This window comes from Vigna unguiculata, chromosome 9, assembly GCF_037176805.1.
Source record: "Vigna unguiculata cultivar grain cowpea cultivar isolate G323 ecotype 2 chromosome 9, ASM3717680v1, whole genome shotgun sequence".
Classification (NCBI taxonomy): domain Eukaryota; kingdom Viridiplantae; phylum Streptophyta; class Magnoliopsida; order Fabales; family Fabaceae; genus Vigna; species Vigna unguiculata.
This window is the reverse complement of record NC_140800.1, coordinates 5,832,775-5,848,464: the sequence shown is the minus strand read 5'-3', so window position 1 is coordinate 5,848,464 and position 15,690 is coordinate 5,832,775. Positions and strand designations below refer to the sequence as shown.

The 15,690-nt window shown below is 31.5% G+C and overlaps 1 protein-coding gene across 2 annotated transcripts; it reads right to left on the bottom strand.

Moving 5' to 3' along the window:
• Window positions 1-431: 431 nt before the first annotated feature.
• On the bottom strand, window positions 432-9,156 carry LOC114163949 (uncharacterized). 2 transcript variants are annotated; one of them, XM_085666894.1, is made up of 4 exons: window positions 9,008-9,129; window positions 8,803-8,896; window positions 2,348-2,426; window positions 432-1,638 (listed from the first exon to the last, which is right to left on the bottom strand). In XM_085666894.1, exons 3-4 carry the CDS (start codon window positions 2,348-2,350, stop codon window positions 802-804), a joined length of 840 nt encoding a protein of 279 aa, XP_085523020.1. In that variant the 5' UTR covers window positions 2,351-2,426; window positions 8,803-8,896; window positions 9,008-9,129; the 3' UTR covers window positions 432-801. The 2 variants fall into 2 exon arrangements, with proteins under 2 accessions (XP_085523020.1, XP_027904148.1); XM_028048347.2 differs by lacking the exon at window positions 2,348-2,426 and having other exon boundaries at window positions 9,008-9,156.
• Window positions 9,157-15,690: the final 6,534 nt, after the last annotated feature.

Genomic DNA, 15,690 nt, shown 5'->3' with positions numbered 1-15,690 from the left:
TTTATTTATTTATAAATATTTATTTTATATTTTCAATCATTCAATAAAATCTATAAAAATATTTTTAAATCATTTATATATAATTTTATGTTGCCTATAACAATAAGGATATTTTGGTAGTCTAATTTTTTTATCTATTATTTTTCTTTTTAAAATGTCACATCAATCAATTTAATCACAAACTTTCATTCTCTAATTCACTCTAAAATGACCTCTAAATCCCTTAAAAGAAACAACACTAACTTCACCCTCTAATCCTTTTAATCTCTTCCTCTCCCTCTCCATCTCCTTCTAATTCTTTCTTCCAAAAGAACACAAACTAAAGTCGAAACGAGTACAAACAAATTTTTGTGTGTTAAAGGTTTACAAATAGAATAATTCATAATTGATCATTTTCACGTGATCTAGAAAAGTGAAATAATCCAAATCCATGAAAAAGAAAATGGTAATTCCATGTGAACCGTTGTTCAATCTGGACGAAATTACTTAGACAAGACCTACCATAATAGCATAAGACTAGGATATTTAGGATCACTGCCTTACATATGATTGATGTCTATATCATACATCTTCCATCATGTCACAACAGGAACTACAAGCTACACATCTGTTCAATACACGCACAGATGGTACATTACATGGCTATGCTCTGTAAATGTATATTGTAGTTTCAATAAACAATCAGATATATAACATTAACAAAAACTACAGTCATCTTCAAACAGATTTAGAAGGGTCAGAATGAGGAGACACCTAGAGCTTAGTAATCTATTGCCTGCTCCAAGCTTTGACCTCACCAGTTCAACTCCCATGATTGCCATTCACAGTCAACTCAGCTTCAACCTTCTTATTTATCTCATCAAGCTTGTCATGTTCTTCATTATTCACTTTCGTTCCTTCTATTTTCTCAACTTCTTCAAGTTTACTAGTACTTTTGATGTACTCTTCTGTATTCACTCCTTCCACTTCAACTGTTTTGTCAGCAGTACTGCATGTTTCAGATTTCTCTGGCTCCCCAGACCTGTGATATTCTTTTGTCTCTTCCCGTGGTTGCTCAATCTTTTCTTCATCTTTTCTCAGAGAAACTGCACCCTCAGTTCCTTTGTCAACAACTTCATCTTTCAATGCGTGTAGTTCTCCATCAGCAGCATTTGATTTTTCATCATCATTACGTACCTCAACATTTTCTCCAGCTTTAGCATCTCCAGGGTGAGTTGATTTGTTGATATTTGTATCCTCTGCACTCTTGTCATCTTGATTTTCCGTTACCACATTCTTTTCCTTCTCTAGATCTTCATCAACCTTGGAGATTTCATCAGCTGCTTGCATCTCCGTTTCCTTTGTGTCCTCCTCTTCTTTTTCCTCCTGGGAAGTTTCTTTCTGTGAAGCTGGTGTTCTTTTACTACGTTTCTTTGGGGGTTCGCTTTCTGTTGGAGGAGTTGCCTTGGCCTTCTCACTGATTCTTGCAGATCTTCTTGGGGTCTCACCAGTGCCCCAATCAAATTCTGATACAGCAGGACCACCAGGGTGTGCCTTCAAATATTTTTCCAACTGCTTCCTGTTATTGATCTCCTCTCCTGTTGGTGCAGTGAACACAATCTCATTTTTTTTCGGAGTCCCAGCTTTCTTTGGGACGAACTGCAATGAAGTACAGTATGTAATTTGTTAATCATCATCTTACAGGAAAAATCAACCAAAAAAGAACAATCATAATTCAAGATTTTGGTTGAATTATTGTGTTAGGAATGGGGACAAGACTGAGAGGAAAGGGGAACATCCTTGAAGTGAACAGTAAATGTAGGATTGGGACCCTTGAGCTCAAGCTTAACTATGATTCACTTAACCACCTAGACATATTAGATATACTTTCAATGTTAGATTTTTTTTTTTTTTCATTTATTTACTTCCAAATGCACAGTGTGCGTAATTTAGGAATGGATTGAATGAACAAAATGTTTTAGTTATCAATGAGAATGAGAAATTTCTCTGCTAGGGTTTTTCCTTTGAACAATTTGGTGTTATCAAGAAGTAGAGACTATCCACAAGACTTATTAAACATCTTTTGTTTGTGGCACTTACCCTGGCATTCTCATTCTTTCTAATTGCACTTCTACAACTCAGAATCTTTTAATCCCAATACTGAAACTTTAGGGTTCATATTTCTTCAATTTACTTTCAATCATAAATTGAGTTTCACAAAACCCTTTTTAGTGTTTTAGGAGTCAAAATTGCAATCAAATCGCAAACTTTGACCTCGTGTTAGCAAACCACCCAATTTTGAGTTTTGTAATGTGTGTTACATCATGTCTTAGATCCGGAATTCATAGAGGCATAGAAGAAACATCACCATCTGATATAATAGCTTGTTACTAGTGCTACTTCTTGAACGTCAATTTAGTGGGAAATAGGGCTGCCTACATGCGTTTCTGCAAAAAAACAAAAACAAAAAATTGCAAAATAGCCACAGAAATTTGATTGCTTTGAAGGCTGCAAGAAGTCATTGCATTGGCTGCCAAGTAGGTGTTACAAAAACCCTAATGTTAACTGCTTGTTTGAATCCTAATCTGAATGAATTAAAGATTTGGGGGTTGATTTGGTTCTGCAATGCAATTTACATCAAGTCTGGTCGAAACTTGTGGATAATGAAAGAAAGGAAGAGCAAGTGACCCATCGTTTGAAATTGGTTCAGAAGATTTTTTACTTGAGGTAATCAAGTTCTCGAAGCTTTTTTTTTTTTTTCTGGACCGGGTGAACTCAACTTATCTTAACTAAGTTTCCTTGTTCTAGATTCTTGTCTATCTTGTTTTGTTTCTTCTTAGCAAATTGTTTTTCTTGTTTTCCTAAGTTATCAATTGTCCTGAGCATGAAGTGTCTTCTCTACTTTTTGTTCTCTCGTAGGAATTATGTTTGTCTTGTTTATTAGAAGTGAAATTGTTCTTCGCCACTTCTCTTCTGTTGGTGCTAAAATTATGTTTTAAATCTTGTGATTGCCACTCTTAAAAGTAAACCCTGATAATAGATTATTTTGATTATTATTGTAAGAAACTTAAGTGGAGATAGGAAAAAGGTCTTGCATTATTGAAAAGCCAATTTGAGTGTTAACACAGAGTAGAACCATCCACTAGCGTGTAAAAACACATGAGAAGAGTGGTAAGATCCCCTGATTTTCTTGACAATTTAATTTGAAGTATGACAAAAATAAATAAGACAGAAAAAAATATTTGAAAGAAGATACAGAGAAATAAGACAAAAATTGAAGAAACTTGATGAATAAGAGAGGGAAACTTAAGGAGGAGTTTAGAGAAAACAAAGAAACGCTAAAAAGAGAAATTAAAGAGAGGAGAAAGAGAAAGCCAAGAGAGAGAGAGGATAAATAAGAGATTAAGAGAAAAAAGAGTAAAGGAGTTTAGAAAAAAGAAGAAAAAGAAAAGTTAGAAAAAAACATGAGAAGTGGAAGAGTACTTTAAAGTCCTCTAGTGACATGATTAGCAAACAATCCGTAAAAATGGATTGCAGAATTTGGATCTCTTCTTCTATTTCAAATTATGAATCTAACTTGTATTTGAAATTACGCTAATCATGTAAATCATTTTGTTTTGTTACCCAGGGAAGAGTTGTATATTAAGGAGCAATGGAAAAAATAATTTGAAGAAAAGAAGATGAAAGAAGAACCAAGCTAGGGGATGGGATGACTATATATTAAATACTTAGTCCTTTAGCCTTAAATTTAACCAACATTGTATGGAATTTAAAGAACATTGTTCTTAGATTTTTGTTGCTTTTGAGGAAGTTTCTAATATTTGCATTGGATTGACTTAGTTGTGAAACTTGAAAATAGTACATTAATTTTAGTGTTGTTTGATGTTTTTTTTAATAAGGTATCATTTGTCCTTGAGAAAGATCTACAAACATATTGATAGTAAGAGATTTGCCTCATAAGACTCAAATCTCGATTTAGATACATTTTTTTTAGATTACTTAACATTTGCATACACCCAACACTTATGTTTGTTTGTAGGTATAAAGAACTAAATCCGAAGTCTAATTCTCAGTATGATGGGTGCATGGATAAAGGACCAAGAAGGCTTAAGATTAGAATAAAAATTTAATTTTTGTGTTGCGTCTTTAGTGGGCCTTTGTATTTATTTTTATATTTATAATTAGAGGCTTTTATGGGCATTATTTTTGTTTGTTAATTAGATGCCTTATGGGATGGGTAAAATTAGTGGATGGGCCTAGTAGTCTTAGTCCCTAGTATAAATAGGCTTAGGTTAACTTTTGTCATAGTTTAAGACTCATTTTATAAACAAAAGCTTTTGCTTTGTGGGAAAAATTTTCTTAAAGTTCTTGAGTAGAACTTTTGAGTCCTATGTTTGAATTTCTAATTCAATGTGACAAATCTTCCTTGACTAATTAATCATTTGTGATTGTGGTGTCTTCATCATCATATCTTCTTCCATGTTTTCTATTTTCTTAATCATTCAGTGAACATTGTAAAAAACGACTCATTCTCCCTAATCCTTGGTTAGACGTTCATCATAAACATCCCAAGGACCTAACCCGAAATAAAAATATTTCCTAGTGTAGTCGTGGATGTAGGCATATACATTGTACGTTGAACCACATTAAATTCTTGTGTCGTTTATTTTTCTATCCTTATTCTTTCCTTTATTGCCTTGTTCCTAACAAAATCTTCATAGGTGCAAGTTTCTTTCTCCTAACTTCTCTCTTGAGCCTCTTGAAGCTTGAGTGGAAAGATCCACCCTCTTTTCAAAACCTTCAACCAAGGTTTACCAACATTAATATTAATAATACAACATCAACATAAGGTAGTTTTCTAGGGTATCTTCTCCAATCACGTTCAGAAATCATCCCAATAGTATTATTGACAATAGAATCTGGTATTTCACTGCAGATTTTAGGGATATCACATGAGGAGCAAACTCCTCATTAAAGAACCCAGCAACAAAGAACATAAAAAAAACAAACAAGGAAAGAAAGAAGAATACAGAGGAAATATATCATCATTTTAAATCTCAAACAGTGGCGCATTGCAGCTGACCCCAAAATTGCTTTCTGAAGTTTTTAGTTCATATCATATAGTATACATATAAATTCTAAACAACAATAAAGTTACTCGAAATTCATGACAACCATGATTCCAATAAAAAGTCACAGGTATCTTAAACAAAACAAACGAGTAAATACTCTAAAGAAAAGTCAAATACAAGCTTCCAAGACAGGAAACATCAACCATCAAGTAACATCTTCTAAATCCAAGTTTTAATGATTCTCATTACTATTACAGCTGTAAATTTTATTTTTGGAAACTAAAATCTGAAAATAGCCCCCCAAAGTATCACTAACTTCTCTTCTCAGAGGATATTTTGGAGATCAACGCATAGTGCTGCTATCCTGTCGACTAAAACTGCTATTCAAGCCCCTACTTGGTCAATCACTGCTTCTACAGAAAACCACTCTGCTACACTCATGAAAGATTGATATTTAAAACATTGAAACAAACTACACTCATGAAAGATTCATCCTATCTCCCCCAAACTTGCTCATTTCTCAATCCCTGATGGCACGATCACAGCTCTCCATCACCAATCTTTTAACAGCAATAGACTAATCTGTTAGAATTTTTCACTTTCTTAACTGAACTCTTATTTCAAATTTGTATTTAATCAATTTCTTTTTTCCCAATATATGAGGATTGGCGGCCAATCTGACGTTGGGCCATCATAAACATTTTAATGATATTGCATATACATGATTTTATGATTTTGTAAGAAACATATCAATTGAACTGTGTCATAAAGCCTCTAAAATTAAATCTAACCAATGCATTATATCAGTGAAAAGAATGGCCTATTGAATTTTTTGATGTCCAGTAAATTTATCAATCTTAGTTGTTAAAAAAGTTTGGATAATTGACTCGCTGATACAGGGCTTGCATAACTTCTTAAGATCATAAATTATAAATGACAAATTTTGTTGCATCCATTGCACTAAATGTTAATGATTTGTCGTAATAGTTCTATCTTCTGTCAAGGTTGTGATATATAAAACAAGTCGTAGTCTGATTCCAACGGCAATATGTAAAAGATATATTGCCAAATATAGAAAGATAACCTCACTCACAGCTTTCCAGGAAGGTTGTTAAAATCAAGATCCTACCAAGGATCGAAGAGGGGAATGAAAACTCAACTTGGAGAGGGGAATGAAAACCCCAATCAAAACAATACATATTTTTTAATATTATTATTCTTTAACCTATTATATCATATATTATGCATTTTTTAAGTTCTTATTATTAATCAGGTTATTATATATATTGCTTTCAATAATTTAATATACATTTAATACTGTTATACTTATTATTATTTTTATTATTTAATATATTATATTATATCAATGTTTTACACAAAAAAAAAAAAAAAAAAACTAAATTGGATTCAAATTGAGTCCCAACAAATAAAACCAGAAAGATGAAAACAGAAATACGCGTGGGCTCAATTCCCCTTAAACACTAGGACCCTTCCGCTAAGTGGTACTGGTAGCTAAGTACCCGCAGCAGCAGCTATGAAAGCCACATTGCAACCCTAATTCCCCATGACAGATGGCAGAACACAGATATGGGAGCACTGGGACTTAAGTGGCAGCTAGAGGGTGGTGATTAGAGCGGTCAAAATGGGTTACCCGGCCCGGTACGACCCGACCCATCACGGGTTGGCCACTTAGTGGGCCCGACCCAGTTTACTTATAAGCAAGTCGAAAAACTTCGAACTCGGCCTGACCCATCACAGATTAGTGGATTAAATGGGTTGACTCATTAGCCCACTTAATTAAAATAAAATATAATTTTTTTTCTTAAGTCATAAATTATAATTTGGATTAAAATTTAAATAAACTTCAATATAATTTAAATACAATCCAAAATGATGTTAAACTCTAATACAAATCAAAATTAAAAAAAAAAAATATTATCTAAGATCAAAGCATTCTTGTCATTTATCCAACTATAATATTAGAGTCTTAAATGGATAAATCCACAATATTTCCATCTATTAAACATCTTCTTTATCTCCATCTATTTGGAGTTGAAGCTAGGTTTCCATTTGCCAACCTACTAATGTGTTTGGTTAAAAAAACAGTCCAACATTGCAAAGCCCAACATAATGTATGTGACCATACGGGTTGGTGGGCCAACTCGCCTCATCATGGGTTCAACCCGGTTGAGCCGGGTTCTTGGTGGACCAGGTCAAAAATTAACTCGTACTAACATTTGAAAAAAAATTCAACCTAACCCGGCCCAAACCCGTGGTGGGCCGGGTTGGCCCATAGGTTGTGACCCACTTTGATGGCATGGAGGCCTTCCAGGGACGGGCTCGCAGCTGCGAAGTCCACAAAATGCATGATTTTTGCTGCAACTGATTGCATTACGGCTGTGACAAATTCTTCAGGAGCATTGAGGGATTGCTCTGCTCCACTGCCCCATGGTTGCAGTTCAATTGACTCCTAAGTGGCTAACCCATTTTTCTTGCTTTGATTTGTACGGAATTGAAAATCCCGTGATGCATGGCATGAGTTATCACAGAAGGGGCTTGGAGTCCAACCTAACCAGCTTAAAAGAGCTAATCTAGAGTAGCATGCAGCTTCCAAAATATTTTCAGTATAACCAGTCATTCAATGTATTCAAAACAACAAGTCAAGTAAGAACTGCTGAGTTATTTTATATATGCAAAGTAATTTCATGTGGGATGAATACTAGAAAAAATTCAGAAAATCAGCTGGGTATCATAGAGAGCTAGTACATAACTTTGAGAACAAAACTCTGAGATGCAAAATTATCTCAAACATGAAATGATTTTTGACATTTTCCAAATTTGTGTAGCTTCTCTTCTTTCCTCATCTCCTTAAAAACCAATCACAATTCCCCAGTAATAAATATTTTCAAAAAGCATCAAGCAAAACACAAAACGCTGACTTCATTCCAGCAATTCAGCGTAAACACTTTTGTTTCTTTCTGAAAAGCTACGCTACATATTCATTTATCATAATGAAAAAGGAATATATTTCACGATTGTTACACACTTTACTTGTTTCTGGAGGGAAAAACAACCAACAAAACTATTCCAGCTAGAAAATACTAATCATTATCCTGCGATAAGCTGCCAAATTCAAAACAAGTTTAATGCAATAAACAAAGTATGCTAGAACAAAAAAAGTTAACTCGAGTCCAATGATAACCCCTTATTACGCATTGAAAAACATTAAAATCCAAAGCCAAAAACATATTCATTCATGTCAAAATTTCAGTATGAATGAGTTAGTCCTATAAATAATACATTACCAATTTCGCATATAAAGGTTATAAATGTGTCTGTGGATATATTTACATAACAATAGAATCAATCAAAACGCATTTCCAGATATAGAAAATATTGGGCGAGACCAGAGAACCCTAACAAACACCTGACACTCGTCTTTTATACAATTTTTCAGGATGTATTTCATGAGAATTATGAAGCACGTTTATTCAGCATAGACAATTGAACACAAACTAGCCAAAGGTACAAAAAGCCCTAATTTATGTAAAGTCACAGAGTATTGAAATCACGCAGTGGAGACCGAATATGGCGAGAGAGAAAAACAAAAAAAGAAGACCCACATTGAAGCAAAAGCAAGAAGGGGGGCACAAAACACGCCAATTAAAGTGACTTAAGTAGAGAATCCCATGAAACGAAATAGTCAAAGCGAAACAGTGCATTAATAACAGAAAGAGAAACAGAGGTAAACCTTCTTCTTCCAACCAGGTGGAGCAGGTAGCTCCAAAGTGAAAGTTTCCTCGCTGGCATCACCCTCTTGCTCCACTAAGCTCGCCATTTTTCACCTGCAAAATTCAGCACAAAAAAATTTCCCTTTATTTTTATTTTTATTTTTTTAAAAAAGGAAGAAAAACAATAACACTGGACCACGGAGGAGAAAGAAAAAGAAAACTAACTTTGTTTTTTTTTTTTTTTTTGCCAGAATTTTTTTAATTCCGGTGACTCTGAAATTGAGAATTGTAATGTTTGAGGAGGAGAAAGGTTAGGAAGAAGACGTGGGTTAGGAGTTAGGACACAGTGGCGAGAAGTAGTTGAGCTCGATCTGTGTGTTGGGCACCGAGTAGGGTCACGGTGCTCTATCCTTTAGCCACCTGTCCTTTCTCTTTTTCTTCTTGTCTTTACTTGTATAGTGTAGGATAATATTTTCATATGATTAAAATATATAATAGATAATTAATTTTTAATACTGAATTACACATAATTAAATTAATGTAAAATAATAATTTAAATATTTAAATTTTGCAGTAAGTTATTCAAATTATGAAATAAAACTCTGTTTAACATTCAAGTTGTGAAAAAAACTAATTAAAAATTAATTTACAGACGAGGGTAAAACATAAAAAAGAAAATGAAGGTAAGTTAACATGGATAAAATCTCGTTTAAAAAAGAAAATAATTAATTAACTTGAAAAAATGTGTAAAGAGGTAGTGCAAAAGATAAGATTGTAATATATTCAAATTAACTAAATGTATTTTGATTAAATCAAATTAAATAGTTTTAACTTAATTGCTCATTTTTGTCACTTAATTGTTTTATCTTACGAATTTTATTATTAAACTCTTTTTAATATATTTTAAGGGAATTATAAAAATTAAATAAATTTTAACAATTTTTTAGATAATGACATCACTTATATGATAAATAAAAGGGTTAAATATGTTTTTGGTCCCTCAAGTTTAAGTGAATTGTGAAATTAGTCACTTTGAAACTTTATATCAATTTCATCTTTAGAAATGCGTGGATTTAGTCTTTTTTATCAAATTTTGTTAAGTTTATTTGTCCTTTTAAATGTATTTTATGATAATATTTGAGTTAACATTGAAGCTAAAAGGTGTCAAATGGGGGTAAACAATTCAGATACTATCATTAAATGCGCTTGAAACGTCAAATAACTTAACAAAATTTGATTAAAATGACTAAGTTCACACATTTTGAATGATTCAATGATGAAGGACTATATGTTAGAATATGATTACTCAAATAGTACTATTAATAATAAAAATATAAAATGATATAATAATAATTATTAAAACAATAATAATACTAAGACATATATATAAAACAATGAATATTAATAAGAGATCAACAATTATAATAACAATAATAAATAAAAGATAAAAGGTAAGGAGTAGAAATATCCTGTGGGTTGAGGCACGCATAGTGCTATTCTTAGAGAGAAAACACCCCTACTGCACAGGACTAAACAAATACACACCATATGTGTTTCAAATCATATGCGTTTCTCTCCCAAGATACAACAACCCGTCAGATCGATCGAGTGCAGTGAAAGATCTCCGAACCTTATGAACACCACTGTCTTAAAGATAATATAGAGAAGAAAAGAAGAACACTTTTAAGAAAGACTCTAGTGTTTGTTGTCTCTATTGTTGTACTGATGTTTTTTTTTCATGCACCTAGGTGGTATTTATAGGTAGCAAAAGGAGACAAAGGAGTAAAGAGTAATAAGAATATAGCCGTTAGCCATAAAACACATTAACCCATAAATTAAAGGTTTATAAAAACTTCAGTAACAGGTAACAGTAAGTTTTTTATTTTTATTATTATTTTTTTAAATTATATTAAAATATTTCTAACAATCCCCCACATAATTTAAAAACAAAAAAAATATTATCTTTTAAAACAAAATATTGTAGTTCAGTGTAAGGAACCTTCCGGGTCTAACCCTTACACCTAGTGCTTGTAAACTTTCACCCGAGAAAATGCAGAGACTTAATTGCCTTGAACTACATCCCCTGTGACCGGGTTTTAGTAAATAACACATACAATATTGGTGTTGATTATAGGTTCTAATCAGTGGGTGCACGTTACGGCCTTGTGCATGTACCTTGTTTCATGAGTGTCACTTAGAGACTTGCCCATGTCTCACAATGGCGGCCCCACCATCACACTCACTAGGTAAACCCTCAAAGGGTGGTTTGTGACTCACACCCCTACAATAATTGCCATTGGGTTTATTAAGAAGTATTTTATAAAATAATGCACATACCTCAACCATTGGGTTTATTAAGAGGTATTTTATAAAATACGCATAATAATGCACATACCTCAATCTTGTTATTGTCACAATTTATAGTACACCTCGCCATAGGAATGAGACATAAAATTTAATCAAATAATTTGGTGTACTTTAGTCAACAACAACTTCGTTGTTACCTATTGAACTCCATTCCATGGGATCACCATTCATGTGAAGATGGGTGTCCATTGTTGCAATTAATTTATAGGCTATAGTCACATTCCCCTCGACGACTTAAATTCTTGTTGTTGATGCATCAACCTTTTGATAAACATATCTATAATATTTCTTTCTGACCTGACAAAGTCAAGAGAGACATAATTAAGTTTCTAATACATTTGTCTCTCATTCTAATATGTCAATTTTTCATTAACATTTTTACTAGAAACTTTAAATATAACAATTTGATTGTCAGGATGCATTGAAAATATAAGTAATTTATGCTTGCACAGTAAATCATGACAAAACAACAACTTTTTAACATATTCCATGATAGGACACCTTCATCCAAGGTTAAAACATAACCATAACCAATATTTGATATTTTGCCACTAGAAATAACAATAACTTATTTATCTCTCTAAGAATGTTAGAATATGATTACTCAAATAGTACTATTAATAATAAAAATATAAAATGATATAATAATAATTATTAAAACAATAATAATACTAAGACATATATATAAAACAATGAATATTAATAAGAGATCAACAATTATAATAACAATAATAAATAAAAGATAAAAGGTAAGGAGTAGAAATATCCTTTGGGTTGAGGCACGCATAGCGCTATTCTTAGAGAGAAAACGCCCCTACTACACAGGGCTAAACAAATACACACCATATGTGTTTCAAATCATATGCGTTTCTCTCCCAAGATATAACAACCCGTCAGATAGATCGAGTGCAGCGAAGGATCTCCGAACCTTATGAACACAACTGTCTTAAAGATAATATAGAGAAGAAAAGAAGAACACTTTTAAGAAAGACTCTAGTATTAGTTGTCTCTCTTGTTGTCACCTAGGTGATATTTATAGGTAGCAAAAGGAGACAAAGAAGGAAAGAGTAATAAGAATATAGCCGTTAGTCATAAAACACGTTAACCCATAAATTAAAGGTTTATAAAAACTTCAGTAACAGTAAGTTTTTTATTTTTATTATTTATTTTTTTAAAATTAATTAAAATATTTCTAACACTATATTGGTTAAAAGTTTTGAAATTGGACTAATTTCAAATTTCATTGAAACTTGAGAGACCAAAAACATATTTAACCCTAAATAAAATGTCATTTGAATTACAACTCGACTATAGAACATTGATGTTTCTCGATGACAATGTTACTTATTGGGTTGGGTTATGGACTCTTGTAATGATTAGGTGTCTCTCTCATTTAATTAATGTAATTACGAATAATGAAAACATAAATTGAGTGACAGAAGGTGGTTCGTCAAGGTGAAAGAAAATAATGAAAAGGAAGAAGAGGTATGAACAATAACTAAAAATAATCGATGTTCAAATATTTCCAAAAATTAATTGTCAGAGTTCATATGAATCTTAGAAAGTTGTTATAATTTTAATGAACTCAAGGTTAAACTCTTTTTTATAATGACATACTATGGCTAAGAATGGAAAAGGATACCTTTTAAGTTTTAGAAACACTAGGAAACTTAAATACAAACATAAAACTACTTGGGTTAAAGTTAACTCAATTGTTCATATGTTTAAAACTTAATTAACTTCTGATTAATCTTAGCATATGATTGGTTCCTTACAATTATGGAGAAAGACCAGGTAGTCTCTGAAAGTATGTAAAAACTTATAAGTACACTTCCAAGAAACACTTGTGGTGAATAGAAAATGATACAAGTCCTTGATGGTTTACACCAATCTCACATTTTTCATTTAATACCATTGTAGCTGGTAAGGTTTAGCACGAGGAGTGCACACAAGTTGAAGTTTTTCACCATCATTTTACTTTTACATCGGTGCAATTTCCTCCGTCAATCGTCAATAATAATAATAAGATGCATATTTTTGTGTTTTGCGATAAGACATTTTATGTTAAAAAGTTTCTTTTTAAATCCTTCTTATCATGTCTAAGCATAGGCCTAATCTTAATAAATCATTTTCAATTGGTGATAACCCGAATACATTTATAATTTTTTTTAAAGGGTGAGTTGCACTCAAATCAATAAAAAGAGTACTTCAGAAGTTTTATAAAATTGTTTGAAAGTTCAAATCATGAAGTACTTTCCCTCAAGTGAAATAGACAAATCTGAAACACACCTATGGAGAAATATAAAAGTTAAAACTATAAGACAAAAAGGAATTTGAAAATACACTGTGAAGATGGTAAAGAAAGAAAGTTACACCAAAAGATTGTACAAAGATATGACAAAAGGAATAAATAAAATTCTAAGAAAAACTAGAAAAAGATACTTGGAAAAGACAAAATCATGCCAAAAATTTCACCAATGAGATTCATATTAGGACTTTTAATGAAAGTATAAAAAATATCTACATTAAAATGATGGACAAAGATTTTTTTTTTTAAAAAAACCCTAAATTTGTCAAAAGACAAGTGCTAGTTCATCTACTTTTTTAATCTATTTTTACTTTTTATTTTCTTTGAACTTTCTTAGAATTTCAAGAATACATATATCATTTTTCTTAGATTTTAAGCTCCTAAAATCATTTGTTTTTTTTATTTGGTTTCTTGAAATCAATTATCCAAAAAACAATCACAAAGAAAATGAAATTACAACAAATATAACCTTCATCCTAAACATTTCATACCGATGAAGAGACAACTTTTTTTAAATTGTAAAATAGAACAAATGATTTATTTATGCTTAGAGTACATTTAAATTATACATTTATATATATATATATATATATATATATATATATATATATATATTATAAATTTGAAATCAAAATGAGCCTAAATATAAACTATGATTAAATCCATAAGTTCAATTGCAAGAGTTTAAATTAAAACAAAAGAATTCAATCGGCATGAATTTTTTACAAAATTCAATAAATTTAACTTAATTTCTGAAAATTATAAAAAATATCATAGAAGTTCAAATTCAACAAACCATGTGTTGCATTTTGAAACCCTTATGAATTCAATGTAACTGAAATTAATCACAAATAAATAAAAGATTTTTAAATTTGGTATGTACATCAATCACCTACAAAAAACAAGAAAACATTCTCAGATTATACATTAAACACTCATTGATACTTTGAAATTAAAATAATAATAATAAATAACTAAAAAAAACATTAAGAAGTGCAGCTGGGAGGACCCAACTTCTCAAGGTGAAAGAAAAAAAAAACTCTAGGGAATTGGGGATGTGTGTGCATAAGAGTGCAGTACTGTGGAGATATATAATGTAAATGTTGCATCGTGGAACTGATAAGAGTGTTGCATTTACAGAAAAAAAAAATGTTTACTTTTATCACTCATCCTTACATATGAAAAAACAAACCAACCTAGAGCAAAACGTGATCATGAGTTAAATTGCTGACAAATACAATGTTTGATGAAACTGTTAGTTAACTTGTCAGAGAGATAAAAGAGTTGCTAGGCCATTAAACAACGAATTGAACCATCAAAATCTGGTTTAAAATATTAAAATAAAAGAAAAATATTTTAAAAAAACACTAATTTATTTTCTAACATGTTTTACTCGTTTATTTTTTTACATATACATTAAAATCAATCTTGTCCCAACTTGAACCTACCATGTTGATAGATAAGACAAAATGAATTAGTGGCTTAAATCTACCAACTCATTTTACCATTTTTGGAATGTTAAGTGAATAAATCCAACAGATACAATCTGCTTGAGTACAGCAGGATGATCGTTACATGTTCGAGACTGATCTGAATTATTCTTACACGGTCTAATCAGCATTGTCTGTCTGTCTATAATTTTTCATTAGAATTAGAATTGGAATTGGAGTTACACACTGATAATATGTACAACATGAAAATCTGCATTAAAGATTATGCATTTTAAGATAAGAAACTCCGGTTATAATTAATTAGATCACAGATCAATACAACAGCACATAGAACTTCATAGAAGTTTAAACATTTGCTGTGAGCAATTTTTCCAATGGTTTAACTGCACTGAATACATACTCTTACAGAGGCAGGAGTTGAATTCCATGGAGTAACAAACCTCTGCTCCTGCAACTCTCAATATTCATTATTAAATTGAGTTTGATGATCAAAAGTCCTGTGTCTAATGGGGCACAGTAGGAAGTTTGAAATGAACAAATAACGAAGTCTCAGATATTTTTATCTTTTATGATATAGAAACTCACGCTTCTACTACTTACATTGGACAGTCTCAGTGTTAATGAGATCAAGAGTAAGAAAGAGCAAGAATATTGAATCTCTGAAAACACCAGTATCTATGCTGTCATACATCTAATTAAGTCCGATTAAGTACTACAAAGTGAAAGTTTTCTTTTTTATTTTACTTTATGATTCACCCATTTTAATGGAAAATGCACCTTAT

Excerpts from the sequence above, each read along its gene's own strand:
- LOC114163949 (XM_028048347.2), bottom strand. The coding sequence starts at position 8,889 with ATGGCGAGCTTAGTGGAGCAAGAGGGTGATGCCAGCGAGGAAACTTTC. Across the intron at positions 1,639-8,802 it reads CACCTGGTTGGAAGAAGAAG|TTCGTCCCAAAGAAAGCTGG; the intron begins GTTTACCTCTGT and ends ACTTCATTGCAG.